This window comes from Hemiscyllium ocellatum (genome assembly GCF_020745735.1).
Source record: "Hemiscyllium ocellatum isolate sHemOce1 chromosome 40 unlocalized genomic scaffold, sHemOce1.pat.X.cur. SUPER_40_unloc_4, whole genome shotgun sequence".
NCBI lineage: Eukaryota > Metazoa > Chordata > Chondrichthyes > Orectolobiformes > Hemiscylliidae > Hemiscyllium > Hemiscyllium ocellatum.
This window is the reverse complement of record NW_026867532.1, coordinates 97,557-119,233: the sequence shown is the minus strand read 5'-3', so window position 1 is coordinate 119,233 and position 21,677 is coordinate 97,557. Positions and strand designations below refer to the sequence as shown.

Here is a 21,677-nt window from a genome sequence, read left to right as displayed (position 1 = left end):
ATGAATGATTGAATGAATGATTGAATGAATGAATGATTGAATGAACGAATGAATGAATGATTGAAAGAATGATTGAATGAATGAATGAATGAATGAAAGATTGAATGAATGAATGAAAGATTGAATGAATGATTGAATGAATGAATGAAAGATTGAATGAATGATTGAATGAATGAATGAAAGATTGAATGAATGAATGAATGATTGAATGAAAGATTGAATGAAAGATTGAATGAAAGATTGAATGAAAGATTGAATGATTGAATGATGAATGAATGATTGAATGATTGAATGAATGAATGATTGAATGAATGAATGAATGAATGATTGAATGAATGAATCAAAATGTGTACTCACTCAGTAGAATTATGAATGAATCTGGGTGAAGGTTTGCTCGTTGAGCTGGAAGGTTCATTTCCAGAGATTTTGTCACCCTACTAGGGTGGGCCCCCGGGCAAAGATGTAAAACTGAACTAGTCGGGTGACGAAACGTCTGGAGATGAACCTTCCAGCTCAGCGAGCAAGCCTACATCCAGAACCTCAACCCGAACTACAAACCCGCTTCTCAATGAACCAATTGAGATGCGATGACTAGAGTTACAGGTATGAATGCGATGTGATAGGGTCGACTTATACATGAGATATATGGAAAATACGAGACATTTTGACCAAAACTCCGGGATTGACTTATACACGGGATCGACCTATACGCGGGGATAAACGGGAATTGAACTTCAATGCGTGGGATGGGGGTGGAGGGGTTTGAACCCATGGTTCCCAGAGCCCAAACTCTACCTTCTAGTCCAGGCACATGACCCCTAGGGTCACGCAGCACGGAGACAGACCCTATCGGAAAGATGTTGTGAAACTTGAAAGGGTTCAGAAAAGATTTACAAGGATGTTGCCAGGGTTGGAGGGTCTGAGCTACAGGGAGAGGCTGAACAGGCTGGGGCTGTTTTCCCTGGAGCGTCGGAGGCTGAGGGGTGACCTTATAGAGGTTTATAAAATCATGAGGGACATGGATAGGGTAAATAGACAAAGTCTTTTCCCTGGGGTGGGGGAGTCCAGAACTAGAGGGGCATAGATTTAGGGTGAGAGGGGAAAGATATAAAAGAGACCTAAGGGGCAACTTTTTCCCCCAGAGGGTGGTACGTGTATGGAATGAGCTGCCAGAGGATGTGGTGGGGGCTGGTACAATGACAACATTTAAGAGGCATTTGGATGGGGATATGGATAGGAAGGGTTTGGAGGGTGGGTGCTGGCATTGGGTTGGGATATCTGCTCAGGGCTGAAGGGTCTGTCTCTGTGCTGGACGTGTCCAAGACCCGAGTCACAAATCTACCCCAATGGCTGACATGTTTCTCAGGCTCATTCCCCTGTCTCCTCCCGGTAACGCTGATCCCGTTACTGATCGAAAGCTCATCTCTCTCTCTCTCTCTCTCTCTCTCGGCCGTAACTGCACTCCATCCCCTGGCCACCACAGCCCTCAGCTGGATGGATCTCACCCCACGCCCCACGGGACGGACGTCACGTACCTTTCTTGTAGAAGAGCTGAGAGACAGACAGCAAAGATGGCGCCTGCCTCAGCACTTTGGCCAGTGTCTCGTGAACACAAGGGACGTCCGGCTGGTAAAACAGAGCCGTCTCCAGGTCGTGCTTGGAGTTGTTCCGGGCACCTGGGGAGACAGTGTGGACACTGACGGTAATCTCTTGCACCCCCAACTCGCTGACGTCCCCCCACGCCGTCACTTCACACTCAGACCCTTCCACAGTGCACCACTCCCTCAGCACTGACCCTCCGACAGTGCGGCCCTCCCTCAGCACTGACCCTCCGACAGTGCGGCCCTCCCTCAGCACTGACCCTCCGACAGTGCACCACTCCCTCAGCACTGACCCTCCGACAGTGCGGCCCTCCCTCAGCACTGACCCTCCGACAGTGCGGCCCTCCCTCAGCACTGACCCTCCGACAGTGCGGCCCTCCCTCAGCACTGACCCTCCGACAGTGCGGCCCTCCCTCAGCACTGACCCTCCGACAGTGCGGCACTCCCTCAGCACTGACCCTCCGACAGTGCGGCCCTCCCTCAGCACTGACCCTCCGACAGTGCGGCCCTCCCTCAGCACTGACCCTCCGACAGTGCGGTGCTCCCTCAGCACTGACCCTCCGACAGTGCGGCACTCCCTCAGCACTGACCCTCCGACAGTGCGGCCCTCCCTCAGCACTGACCCTCCGACAGTGCGGCCCTCCCTCAGCACTGACCCTCCGACAGTGCCGCACTCCCACAGCACTGACCCTCCGACAGTGCGGCCCTCCCTCAGCACTGACCCTCCGACAGTGCGGCCCTCCCTCAGCACTGACCCTCCGACAGTGCGGCCCTCCCACAGCACTGACCCTCCGACAGTGCGGCCCTCCCTCAGCACTGACCCTCCGACAGTGCCCACTCCCTCAGCACTGACCCTCCGACAGTGCGGCCCTCCCTCAGCACTGACCCTCCGACAGTGCGGCCCTCCCTCAGCACTGACCCTCCGACAGTGCGGTGCTCCCTCAGCACTGACCCTCCGACAGTGCGGCACTCCCTCAGCACTGACCCTCCGACAGTGCGGCCCTCCCTCAGCACTGACCCTCCGACAGTGCGGCCCTCCCTCAGCACTGACCCTCCGACAGTGCGGCCCTCCCTCAGCACTGACCCTCCGACAGTGCGGCCCTCCCACAGCACTGACCCTCCGACAGTGCGGCCCTCCCTCAGCACTGACCCTCCGACAGTGCGGCCCTCCCTCAGCACTGACCCTCCAACAGTGCGGTGCTCCCTCAGCACTGACCCTCCGACAGTGCGGCACTCCCTCAGCACTGACCCTCCGACAGTGCGGCCCTCCCTCAGCACTGACCCTCCGACAGTGCGGCCCTCCCTCAGCACTGACCCTCCCAGTGTTTATAAGGAGAGGGATGTGAAGAGTTTGGAGATGGGGAGACAGAGGGACAGAGGGAGAGAGACAGGTCCTGAGAGGGTGAGCAATACTGACAGAGAGAAAGACGGTGGCAGAGAGAGACAGATAGAGAGAGAGAGAGAGTGAGATGGACAGAGAGAGACAGATAGAGAGAGAGAGACAGTGAGAGTGACAGAGAGAAAGAAAGGGAGATAGAGATAGAGAGAGAGAGAGAGAGAGACAGAGAGAGAGAGAGATAGAGACTGTGGGTGACCCTGAGGTCCTGACCCTCCCAGCCTTGGTCCATCAGTCAGACACACAGTGTCCTGTTAGACCGCGGCACTGTCCTTACCGAGCAGGAGGTGGGTGAGAGCAGCTGCCAGGGAGACAGGCGAGATCAGCACGTTGGCATCCCGGTTATACCGGGCAATGATGTGGAAGGCTTCGAGACCAAACTGGGTCAAGGAGGAGGCGAGGGACTGCAGCTCGTGCTGAGGGACCTTGTGCTGGTCACAGTGCTGCCAGGGGTTACTGAGCTGGGAGCAGCGACCCTGGGGGAACCACACGCCCTGAATGTGCTGTCGATCCGTCCGGGAAGGCATCACATACACATCAAGCTCCGGGCTACACACCGCCTGGGAACAGGGAGACAGAGAGAGGGCAGGGAGTCAGTGACCATCGGGATCACACACTCACACTCACACACACCACACTCTCACACACTCACACACGCACACTCACACACGCTCACACACGCACTCACACTCACACACACTCACACACGCACTCACACTCACACACTCACACACACCACACACACACGCACTCACACACACACGCTCACATACACACGCACGCTCACACACACACGCACGCTCACACACACACTCTCACACTCTCACACGCACTCATACACACACACACTCACATACACACTCACACTCTCACACACACACTCACTCACACACACACTAAAACACGCACTCACACACACTCATTCACTCACACACACACACTCATACACTCACACTCACACATTCACACACACTCACATTCACACTCACACTTACACAACACACACTCACACTCACACATACACACAAACTCTCACTCACACAAACATACACACACATACACACACACACTCCCTCACACACACTCCCATGCACACACAAACACACACACAGACACATGTACACACAAACACACACACGCACACATGCACACACACAGACACATGCACACACAAACGCACACACAGGCACATGCACACACAGACACACACAGGCACATGCACAAACACACACACAGGCACATGCACACACAAACACACACAAACACAGACACACAGACACATGCACACACACACACTCATACACTCACACACAGACACATGCACACACAGACACACACACACTCATATACAGACACATGCACACACAAACACACACACACCAGACACATGCACACACAAACACTCACACACTCATATACAGACAAATGCACACACAAACACACACACACACTGACACAGGCACACACAAACACACAGGCACACGCACACACACAGACACATGCACACACACAGACACATGCACACACAAACACTCTCATACAGACACATGCACACACAAACACAGATACACAGACACATGCACACACAGATACACACAGACACATGCACACACAGACACACATAGACACATGCACACACAAACACTCATACATAGACACATGCACACACAAACACACAAACATACACACACAGACAAATGCACACACAAACACACACACAGACACATGCACACACAAACACACAGACACATGCACACACAAACACACACACACCAGACACATGCACACACAAACACACACACACATGCACACACAGACACACACAGACACATGCACACACACACATAGACACATGCACACACAAACACACACACAGACACATGCACACAAACACACACACACAGACAGATACACACACAGACACACGCACAGACACATGCACACACAAACACACACAGACACATGCACACACAAACACACAGACACAGACACATGCACACACATAGACACATGCAGACACAGACACACACACAGACACATGCACACACAAACACTCACACACATGCACACACAAACACAGACACATGCACACACAAACACACACACACAGACACATGCACACACAAACACACACACAGACATATGTACACACAAACACACAGACACACACTCACACAGACACGTGCACACACACACTCACACAGACACGCACACAGACACATGCACACAGGCACACACAGGCACATGCACATACAAACACACACAGACACATACACATGCACACAAACACTCACACACACAGACATATGCACAAACACACACGCACATGCACACACAAACACTCACACACACAGACACATGCACACACAAACACACACAGAGTAACATGCACACACAAAAACTCACACACAGACACTTGCACACAAACACATGCACACACAGACACACACACAAACACACACACAGACACATGCACAAAAAAACACACATAAACAGACACACTCACAAAAAAACACACACACAGACACATGCACACACAAACACACACACACAGACACATGCACACACAAACACATACACAGACCCATGCACACACACACAGACACATGCACACACACTCACACACACAGACGCATGCACACACAACCACACATACACACAGGCACACACAAATACACACACTGACACATGCACACAGACACACACACAGACACATGCACACACAAACACACAGACACAGACACATGCACACACATAGACACATGCAGACACAGACACACACACAGACACATGCACACACAAACACTCACACACATGCACACACAAACACAGACACATGCACACACAAACACACACACACAGACACATGCACACACAAACACACACACAGACACATGCACACACAAACACACACACAGACATATGTACACACAAACACACAGACACACACTCACACAGTCACGTGCACACACACACTCACACAGACACGCACACAGACACATGCACACAGGCACACACAGGCACATGCACATACAAACACACACAGACACATACACATGCACACACAAACACTCACACACACAGACATATGCACAAACACACACACACATGCACACACAAACACTCACACACACAGACACATGCACACACAAACACACACAGAGTAACATGCACACACAAAAACTCACACACAGACACTTGCACACAAACACATGCACACACAGACACACACACAAACTCACACACAGACACATGCACAAAAAAACACACATAAACAGACACACTCACAAAAAAACACACACACAGACACATGCACACACAAACACACACACACAGACACATGCACACACAAACACACACAGACCCATGCACACACACACAGACACATGCACACACACTCACACACACAGACGCATGCACACACAACCACACATACACACAGGCACACACAAATACACACACTGACACATGCACACACAGACACAGACACACGTGCACACAAACACACAGATACAGACACATGTGCACACAAACACACACACACATACACACAAACACACACACACATACACACATGCACACTCAAACACTCACACACACAGACACATGCACACACAGACACACACACAGACACATGCACACACACATAGACACATGCACACACAAACACTCACACACAGACACATGCACACACAAACGCACACAGACATGCACACACACACAAACACATACACACACAAACACATACACACACAAACACACACAGACACATGCACACACAAACACATACACACACAAACACACACAGACACATGCACACACACACAAACACATACACACACAGACACACACACACAAACACATGCACACACTCACACACAGACACAATCAGACACACACACACACAAACACATGCACACACTCAAACACAGACACAAACAGACAGATGTACACACAAACACATACACAGACACATGCGCACATAAACACACACAGACACATGCACACACACTCTCACAAACAGACACATGCACACACAAACACACATACACATACAGACACATGCACACACAAACAGACACATGCACACACAAACACAGACACATGCACACACAAACACACATACACATACAGACACATGCACACACAAACACAGACACATGCACACACAAACACACATACACATACAGACACATGCACACACAAACAGACACATACAGACACATGCACACACAAACAGACACATACAGACACATGCACACACAAACACAGACACATGCACACACAAACACACATACACATACAGACACATGCACACACAAACACAGACACATGCACACACAAACACACATACACATACAGACACATGCACACACAAACACATACACATGCGCACACTGACACATGCACACACAAACACACGCGCACACTGACACATGCACACACAAACACACACACACACTGACACGTGCACACACAAACACACACACACACTGACACGTGCACACACAAACATTCTCACACAGGCACATGCACACACAAACACAGACACACAGACACATGCACACGCACAGACACATGCATACACAGACACACGCACACTGACTCATGCACACACAAACACACGCACACTGACTCATGCACACACAAACACTCACACAGACACTGCACACACAAACACACACAGACACATGCACACACAGACACACAGACACATGCACACTCACACAAACATACGCATGTACACACAAACATGCACACAGACACATGCACACACAAACACACAGACATATGCACAAACACACACACAGACACTTGAACACAAACACTCACACACACACACATGCACACACAAACACACACAGACACATGCACACACAAACACACACACAGACACATGCACACATAAACAGACACACATTAACACATGCACACACACACATAGACACATGAACCCACAAACACACACTCATACACAGACACATGCACAAACACACACACTGACACATGCACACACAAACACAGACAAACACAAACACACAGACACATGCACACAGACACATGCATACACAAACACACACACACGGACACATGCACACACACAGACACATGCATACACAGACACACGCACACTGACTCATGCACACACAAACACACGCACACTGACTCATGCACACAGAAACACTCACACAGACACATGCACACACAAACACACACAGACACATGCACACACAGACACACAGACACATGCACACTTACACAAACATACACATGTACACACAAACATGCACACAGACACATGCACACATTAACACACAGACATATGCACACACAAACACACACACAGACACTTGAACACAAACACTCACACACACACATGCACACACAAACACACACAGACACATGCACACACAAACACACACAGACACATGCACACACAAACACACACAGACACATGCACACACAAACAGACACACAGACACATGCACACACAAACAGACACACATTAACACATGCACACACACATAGACACATGAACCCACAAACACACACTCATACACAGACACATGCACAAACACACACACTGACACATGCACACACAAACAGACACACAGACACATGCAAACACAGACACACATTAACACATGCACACACACATAGACACATGAACCCACAAACACACACTCATACACAGACACATGCACAAACACACACACTGACACATGCACACACAAACACAGACAAACACACACAGACACATGCACACAGACACATGCACACAGACACATGCACACGCACAGACACATGCATACACAGACACACGCACACTGACTCATGCACACACAAACACACGCACACTGACTCATGCACACACAAACACTCACACAGACACTGCACACACAAACACACACAGACACATGCACACACAAACACAGACACATGCACACACAAACACACATACACATACAGACACATGCACACACAAACACATACACATGCGCACACTGACACATGCACACACAAACACACACACACACTGACACGTGCACACACAAACATTCTCACACAGGCACATGCACACACAAACACAGACACACAGACACATGCACACGCACAGACACATGCATACACAGACACACGCACACTGACTCATGCACACACAAACACACGCACACTGACTCATGCACACACAAACACACACACAGACACTGCACACACAAACACACACAGACACATGCACACACAGACACACAGACACATGCACACTCACACAAACATACACATGTACACACAAACATGCACACAGACACATGCACACACAAACACACAGACATATGCACACTCACACAAACATACACATGTACACACAAACATGCACACACACACATGCACACACAAACACACACAGACACATGCACACACAAACACACACACAGACACATGCACACATAAACAGACACACATTAACACATGCACACACAAACACACAGACATATGCACAAACACACACACAGACACTTGAACACAAACACTCACACACACACATGTACACACAAACACACACAGACACATGCACACACAAACACACACAGACACATGCACACACAAACACACACACAGACACATGCACACATAAACAGACACACATTAACACATGCACACACACATAGACACATGAACCCACAAACACACACTCATACACAGACACATGCACAAACACACACAGACACATGCACACACAAACACAGACAAACACACACACACACAGACACATGCACACAGACACATGCATACACAAACACACACACACGGACACATGCACACGCACAGACACATGCATACACAGACACGCACACTGACTCATGCACACACAAACACACGCACACTCACACACGCACTCACACTCACACACACTCACACACACACTCACACTCACACACACACACACACACCACACACACACGCATGCTCACATACACACGCACGCTCACACACACACTCTCACACTCTCACACGCACTCATACACACACACACTCACATACACACTCACACTCTCTCACACACACACTCACTCACACACACACTAAAACACGCACTCACACACACTCATTCACTCACACACACACACTCATACACTCACACTCACACATTCACACACACTCACATTCACACTCACACTTACACAACACACACTCACACTCACACATACACACAAACTCTCACTCACACAAACATACACACACATACACACACACACTCCCTCACACACACTCCCATGCACACACAAACACACACACAGGCACATGTACACACAAACACACACACGCACACATGCACACACACAGACACATGCACACACAAACGCACACACAGGCACATGCACACACAGACACACACAGGCACATGCACAAACACACACACAGGCACATGCACACACAAACACACACAAACACAGACACACAGACACATGCACACACACACACTCATACACTCACACACAGACACATGCACACACAGACACACACACACTCATATACAGACACATGCACACACAAACACACACACACCAGACACATGCACACACAAACACTCACACACTCATATACAGACAAATGCACACACAAACACACACACACACTGACACAGGCACACACAAACACACAGGCACACGCACACACACAGACACATGCACACACACAGACACATGCACACACAAACACTCTCATACAGACACATGCACACACAAACACAGATACACAGACACATGCACACACAGATACACACAGACACATGCACACACAGACACACATAGACACATGCACACACAAACACTCATACATAGACACATGCACACACAAACACACAAACATACACACACAGACAAATGCACACACAAACACACACACAGACACATGCACACACAAACACTCATACATAGACACATGCACACACAAACACACACACACCAGACACATGCACACACAAACACACACACACATGCACACACAGACACACACAGACACATGCACACACACATAGACACATGCACACACAAACACACACACAGACACATGCACACAAACACACACACACAGACAGATACACACACAGACACACGCACAGACACATGCACACACAAACACACACAGACACATGCACACACAAACACACAGACACAGACACATGCACACACATAGACACATGCAGACACAGACACACACACAGACACATGCACACACAAACACTCACACACATGCACACACAAACACAGACACATGCACACACAAACACACACACACAGACACATGCACACACAAACACACACACAGACACATGCACACACAAACACACACACAGACATATGTACACACAAACACACAGACACACACTCACACAGACACGTGCACACACACACTCACACAGACACGCACACAGACACATGCACACAGGCACACACAGGCACATGCACATACAAACACACACAGACACATACACATGCACACACAAACACTCACACACACAGACATATGCACAAACACACACACACATGCACACACAAACACTCACACACACAGACACATGCACACACAAACACACACAGAGTAACATGCACACACAAAAACTCACACACAGACACATGCACACACACACATGCACACACAGACACACACACAAACACACACACAGACACATGCACAAAAAAACACACATAAACAGACACACTCACAAAAAAACACACACACAGACACATGCACACACAAACACACACACACAGACACATGCACACACAAACACACACACAGACCCATGCACACACACACAGACACATGCACACACACTCACACACACAGACGCATGCACACACAACCACACATACACACAGGCACACACAAATACACACACTGACACATGCACACACAGACACAGACACACGTGCACACAAACACACAGATACAGACACATGTGCACACAAACACACACACACATACACACAAACACACACACACATACACACATGCACACTCAAACACTCACACACACAGACACATGCACACACAGACACACACACAGACACATGCACACACACATAGACACATGCACACACAAACACTCACACACAGACACATGCACACACAAACGCACACAGACATGCACACACACACAAACACATACACACACAAACACATACACACACAAACACATACACACACAAACACACACAGACACATGCACACACAGACACAGACACATGTGCACACAAACACACACACACATACACACAAACACACACACACACTCAAACACTCACACACACAGACACATGCACACACAGACACACACACAGACACATGCACACACACATAGACACATGCACACACAAACGCACACAGACATGCACACACACACAAACACATACACACACAAACACATACACACACAAACACATACACACACAAACACACACAGACACATGCACACACAAACACATACACACACAAACACACACAGACACATGCACACACACACAAACACATACACACACAGACACACACACACAAACACATGCACACACTCACACACAGACACAATCAGACACACACACACAAACACATGCACACACTCAAACACAGACACAAACAGACAGATGTACACACAAACACATACACAGACACATGCGCACATAAACACACACAGACACATGCACACACACTCTCACAAACAGACACATGCACACACAAACACACATACACATACAGACACATGCACACACAAACAGACACATGCACACACAAACACAGACACATGCACACACAAACACACATACACATACAGACACATGCACACACAAACACAGACACATGCACACACAAACACACATACACATACAGACACATGCACACACAAACAGACACATACAGACACATGCACACACAAACACAGACACATGCACACACAAACACACATACACATACAGACACATGCACACACAAACACAGACACATGCACACACAAACACACATACACATACAGACACATGCACACACAAACACATACACATGCGCACACTGACACATGCACACACAAATACACACACACACTGACACGTGCACACACAAACACACACACACACTGACACGTGCACACACAAACATTCTCACACAGGCACATGCACACACAAACACAGACACACAGACACATGCACACGCACAGACACATGCATACACAGACACACGCACACTGACTCATGCACACACAAACACACGCACACTGACTCATGCACACACAAACACTCACACAGACACTGCACACACAAACACACACAGACACATGCACACACAGACACACAGACACATGCACACTCACACAAACATACGCATGTACACACAAACATGCACACAGACACATGCACACACAAACACACAGACATATGCACAAACACACACACAGACACTTGAACACAAACACTCACACACACACACATGCACACACAAACACACACAGACACATGCACACACAAACACACACACAGACACATGCACACATAAACAGACACACATTAACACATGCACACACACATAGACACATGAACCCACAAACACACACTCATACACAGACACATGCACAAACACACACACTGACACATGCACACACAAACACAGACAAACACAAACACACAGACACATGCACACAGACACATGCATACACAAACACACACACACGGACACATGCACACACACAGACACATGCATACACAGACACACGCACACTGACTCATGCACACACAAACACACGCACACTGACTCATGCACACAGAAACACTCACACAGACACTGCACACACAAACACACACAGACACATGCACACACAGACACACAGACACATGCACACTTACACAAACATACACATGTACACACAAACATGCACACAGACACATGCACACATTAACACACAGACATATGCACACACAAACACACACACAGACACTTGAACACAAACACTCACACACACACATGCACACACAAACACACACAGACACATGCACACACAAACACACACACAGACACATGCACACACAAACAGACACACAGACACATGCACACACAAACAGACACACATTAACACATGCACACACACATAGACACATGAACCCACAAACACACACTCATACACAGACACATGCACAAACACACACACTGACACATGCACACACAAACACAGACAAACACACACAGACACATGCACACACAAACACACACAGACACATGCACACACAAACACACACACTGACACATGCACACACAAACAGACACACAGACACATGCACACACAGACACACATTAACACATGCACACACACATAGACACATGAACCCACAAACACACACTCATACACAGACACATGCACAAACACACACACTGACACATGCACACACAAACACAGACAAACACACACAGACACATGCACACAGACACATGCACACAGACACATGCACACGCACAGACACATGCATACACAGACACACGCACACTGACTCATGCACACACAAACACACGCACACTGACTCATGCACACACAAACACTCACACAGACACTGCACACACAAACACACACAGACACATGCACACACAAACACAGACACATGCACACACAAACACACATACACATACAGACACATGCACACACAAACACATACACATGCGCACACTGACACATGCACACACAAACACACACACACACTGACACATGCACACACAAACACACACACACACTGACACGTGCACACACAAACATTCTCACACAGGCACATGCACACACAAACACAGACACACAGACACATGCACACGCACAGACACATGCATACACAGACACACGCACACTGACTCATGCACACACAAACACACGCACACTGACTCATGCACACACAAACACTCACACAGACACTGCACACACAAACACACACAGACACATGCACACACAGACACACAGACACATGCACACTCACACAAACATACACATGTACACACAAACATGCACACAGACACATGCACACACAAACACACAGACATATGCACAAACACACACACAGACACTTGAACACAAACACTCACACACACACACATGCACACACAGACACATGCACACACAAACACACACACAGACACATGCACACATAAACAGACACACATTAACACATGCACACACAAACACACAGACATATGCACAAACACACACACAGACACTTGAACACAAACACTCACACACACACACATGTACACACAAACACACACAGACACATGCACACACAAACACACACAGACACATGCACACACAAACACACACACAGACACATGCACACATAAACAGACACACATTAACACATGCACACACACATAGACACATGAACCCACAAACACACACTCATACACAGACACATGCACAAACACACACACTGACACATGCACACACAAACACAGACAAACACACACACACACAGACACATGCACACAGACACATGCATACACAAACACACACACACGGACACATGCACACGCACAGACACATGCATACACAGACACGCACACTGACTCATGCACACACAAACACACGCACACTCACACACGCACTCACACTCACACACACTCACACACGCACTCACACTCACACACACTCACACACACCACACACACACGCACGCTCACATACACACGCACGCTCACACACACACTCTCACACTCTCACACGCACTCATACACACACACACTCACATACACACTCACACTCTCTCACACACACACTCACTCACACACACACTAAAACACGCACTCACACACACTCATTCACTCACACACACACACTCATACACTCACACTCACACATTCACACTCACACTTACACAACACACACTCACACTCACACATACACACAAACTCTCACTCACACAAACATACACACACATACACACACACACTCCCTCACACACACTCCCATGCACACACAAACACACACACAGACACATGTACACACAAACACACACACGCACACATCAACACACACAGACACATGCACACACAAACGCACACACAGGCACATGCACACACAGACACACACAGGCACATGCACAAACACACACACAGACACATGCACACACAAACACACACAGACACATGCACACACAAACACACACAAACACACACAGACACATGCACACACAAACACACACAGGCACATGCACAAACACACACACAGACACATGCACACACAAACACACAGAGACACATGCACACACAAACACACACAGACACATGCACACACAAACACTCTCAGACACATGCACACACAGACACATGCACACACACAGACACATGCACACACACAGACACACACAGACACATGCATACACAAACACACACACAGACACATGCACACACACACACACATACAGACACAGGCACACACAAACACACACACCGACACATGCATACAGAAACACGCACACACAAACACACACACTGAAAACATGCACACACAAACACACACACACAGACACATGCACACACAAACACACACACACAGACACATGCACACACAAACACTCACACAGGCACATGCACACACACACTGACACACACAGACACATTCACACACAAATACACACACTGACACATGCACACACACGCACAGACACAGGCACACACAAACACACAGACACAGACACATGCACACACAAACACACACACACACTCACACACAGACCCATTCACACACACTGACACATGCACACACAAACACACACACACTGACTCACGCACACACAAACACACACACTGACTCACGCACACACAAACACACACAGACACATGCACACACAAATACACACACTGACACATGCACACACAGACATGCACACACAGACACACGCACACAGACACATGCACACACAGACACGTGCAAACACAAACACACAGACACAGACACATGCGCACACTCACACACACAGACACATGCACACACAAACTCATAGACACATGCACACACAAACACACACACACAGACACATGCACACACAAACACACACACAGACACACATAGACACATGCACACACAGACACACATAGACACATGCACACACAAACACACACACACAGACACATGCACACACAAACACACACACACAGACAAATGCACACACAAACACACACACTGACAAATGCACACACAAACACACACACTGACACATGCACACACAAACACACACACTGACTCATGCACACACAAACAGACACAGACACATGCACACACAGACACACGCACACTGACTCATGCACACACAAACACACACACTGACTCATGCACACACAAACACACACACAGACACACGCACACACAAACACACACACTGACTCATGCACACACAAACACACACACACAGACACACGCACACACAAATACACACACTGACTCATGCACACACAAACACACAGACTGACACATGCACACACAAACACACACACACACTGACACATGCACACACAAACACACAGGCACACGCACACACACAGACACATGCACACACACAGACACATGCACACACAAACACTCTCACACAGACACATGCACACACAAACACAGATACACAGACACATGCACACACAGATACACGCACAGACACATGCACACACAAACACACACAGACACATGCACACACAGACACACATAGACACATGCACACACAAACACTCATACATCGACACATGCACACACAAACACACAAACATACACACACAGACAAATGCACACACAAACACACACACAGACACATGCACACACAAACACTCATACATAGACACATGCACACACAAACACACACACACCAGACACATGCACACACAAACACACACACACATGCACACACAGACACACACAGACACATGCACACACACACATAGACACATGCACACACAAACACACACACAGACACATGCACACACACACATAGACACATGCACACACAAACACACACACAGACACATGCACACAAACACACACACACAGACAGATGCACACACAGACACACGCACAGACACATGCACACACAGACACACACAGACACATGCACACACAAACACACAGACACAGACACATGCACACACATAGACACATGCAGACACAGACACACACACAGACACATGCACACACAAACACTCACACACATGCACACACAAACACAAACACATGCACACACAAACACAGACACATGCACACACAAACACACACACACAGACACATGCACACACAAACACACACACACAGACAGATGCACACACAGACACACGCACAGACACATGCACACACAGACACACACAGACACATGCACACACAAACACACAGACACAGACACATGCACACACATAGACACATGCAGACACAGACACACACACAGACACATGCACACACAAACACTCACACACATGCACACACAAACACAAACACATGCACACACAAACACAGACACATGCACACACAAACACACACACAGACACATGCACACACAAACACACACACAGACATATGTACACACAAACACACAGACACACACTCACACAGACACGTGCACACACACACTCACACAGACACGCACACAGACACATGCACACAGGCACACACAGGCACATGCACATACAAACACACAGACACATACACATGCACACACAAACACTCACACACACAGACATATGCACAAACACACACACACATGCACACACAAACACTCACACACACAGACACATGCACACACAAACACACACAGAGTAACATGCACACACAAAAACTCACACACAGACACTTGCACACAAACACATGCACACACAGACACACTCACACAAACACACACACAGACACATGCACAAAAAAACACACATAAACAGACACACTCACAAAAAAACACACACACAGACACATGCACACACAAACACACACACACAGACACATGCACACACAAACACATACACAGACCCATGCACACACACACAGACACATGCACACACACTCACACACACAGACGCATGCACACACAACCACACATACACACAGGCACACACAAATACACACACTGACACATGCACACACAGACACAGACACACGTGCACACAAACACACAGATACAGACACATGTGCACACAAATACACACACTCATACACACAAACACACACACACATACACACATGCACACTCAAACACTCACACACACAGACACATGCACACACAGACACACACACAGACACATGCACACACAGACACACACACAGACACATGCACACACACATAGACACATGCACACACAAACACTCACACACAGACATATGCACACACAAACGCACACAGACATGCACACACACACAAACACATACACACACAAACACATACACACACAAACACACACAGACACATGCACACACAAACACATGCACACACAAACACATACACACACAAACACACACAGACACATGCACACACACACAAACACATACACACACAGACACACACACACAAACACATGCACACACACACAGACACAAACAGACACACACACACAAACACATGCACACACTCAAACACAGACACAAACAGACACATGTACACACAAACACATACACAGACACATGCGCACATAAACACACACAGACACATGCACACACACTCTCACAAACAGACACATGCACACACAAACACACATACACATACAGACACATGCACACACAAACAGACACATACAGACACATGCACACACAAACACAGACACATGCACACACAAACACACATACACATACAGACACATGCACACACAAACACAGACACATGCACACACAAACACAGACACATGCACACACAAACACACGTACACATACAGACACATGCACACACAAACACATACACATGCGCACACTGACACATGCACACACAAACACACACACACTGACACGTGCACACACAAACATTCTCACACAGGCACATGCACACACAAACACAGACACACAGACACATGCACACGCACAGACACATGCATACACAGACACACGCACACTGACTCATGCACACACAAACACACGCACACTGACTCATGCACACACAAACACACGCACACTGACTCATGCACACACAAACACTCACACAGACACTGCACACACAAACACACAGACACATGCACACACAGACACACAGACACATGCACACTTACACAAACATACACATGTACACACAAACATGCACACAGACACATGCACACACAAACACACAGACATATGCACACATAAACACACACACAGACACTTGAACACAAACACTCACACACACACACATGCACACACAAACACACACAGACACATGCACACACAAACACACACAGACACATGCACACACAGACACATGCACACACAAACAGACACACAGACACATGCACACATAAACAGACACACATTAACACATGCACACACACATAGACACATGAACCCACAAACACACACAGACACATGCACACACAAACACACTGACACATGCACACACAAACACAGACAAACACACACAGACACATGCACACAGACACATGCACACAGACACATGCACACGCACAGACACATGCATACACAGACACACGCACACTGACTCATGCACACACAAACACACGCACACTGACTCATGCACACACAAACACTCACACAGACACTGCACACACAAACACACACAGACACATGCACACACAAACACAGACACATGCACACACAAACACACATACACACACAGACACATGCACACACAAACACATACACATGCGCGCACACACAAACACACACACAGACACATGCACACACAAACACATACACAAACACATACACAGACCCATGCACACACACACACAGACACATGCACACACACTCACACACAGACGCATGCACACACAACCACACATACACACACATGCACACACAAATACACACACTGACACATGCACACACAGACACAGACACGTGTGCACACAAACACACACACACATACACACATGCACACTCAAACACTCTCACACACAGACACATGCACACACAAACACAGACACATGCACACACACTCACACACACAGACGCATGCACACACAACCACACATACACACACATGCACACACAAATACACACACTGACACATGCACACACAGACACAGACACATGTGCACACACACAAAGACACAGACACATGTGCACACAAACACACACACACATACACACATGCACACTCAAACACTCACACACAGACACAAACACAGACACACACAGACACATGCACACACAAACACTCACACACAGACACATGCACACACAGACACACACACAGACACATGCACACACAAACACACACAGACACATGCACACACACACAAACACATGCACACACTCACACACAGACACAAACACAGACACACACAGACACATGCACACACAAACAAACACACAGACACATGCACACACAAACACACATACACATGCACACACAAACACACATACACATGCACACACAAACACTCACACACATGCACACACAAACACTCACACACAGACACATGCACACACAAACACAGACACATGCACACACAAACACACACACACACACGCATGCACACACACAGACACA

The 21,677-nt window shown here is 47.8% G+C and overlaps 1 protein-coding gene across 1 annotated transcript in view; it reads right to left on the bottom strand.

Annotated features, from left to right (window-relative positions):
* The window catches only part of LOC132808838 (plasma protease C1 inhibitor-like), a 54,310-nt gene that overhangs the window by 9,826 nt on the left and 22,807 nt on the right, over window positions 1-21,677 (bottom strand). The window contains exons 2-3 of the mRNA XM_060822280.1: window positions 3,275-3,557; window positions 1,536-1,676 (exon numbers count right to left, since the gene is read on the bottom strand). Coding sequence (XP_060678263.1) covers window positions 1,536-1,676; window positions 3,275-3,557 — 424 coding nt within the window. The remainder of the gene's footprint in view (window positions 1-1,535; window positions 1,677-3,274; window positions 3,558-21,677) is intronic.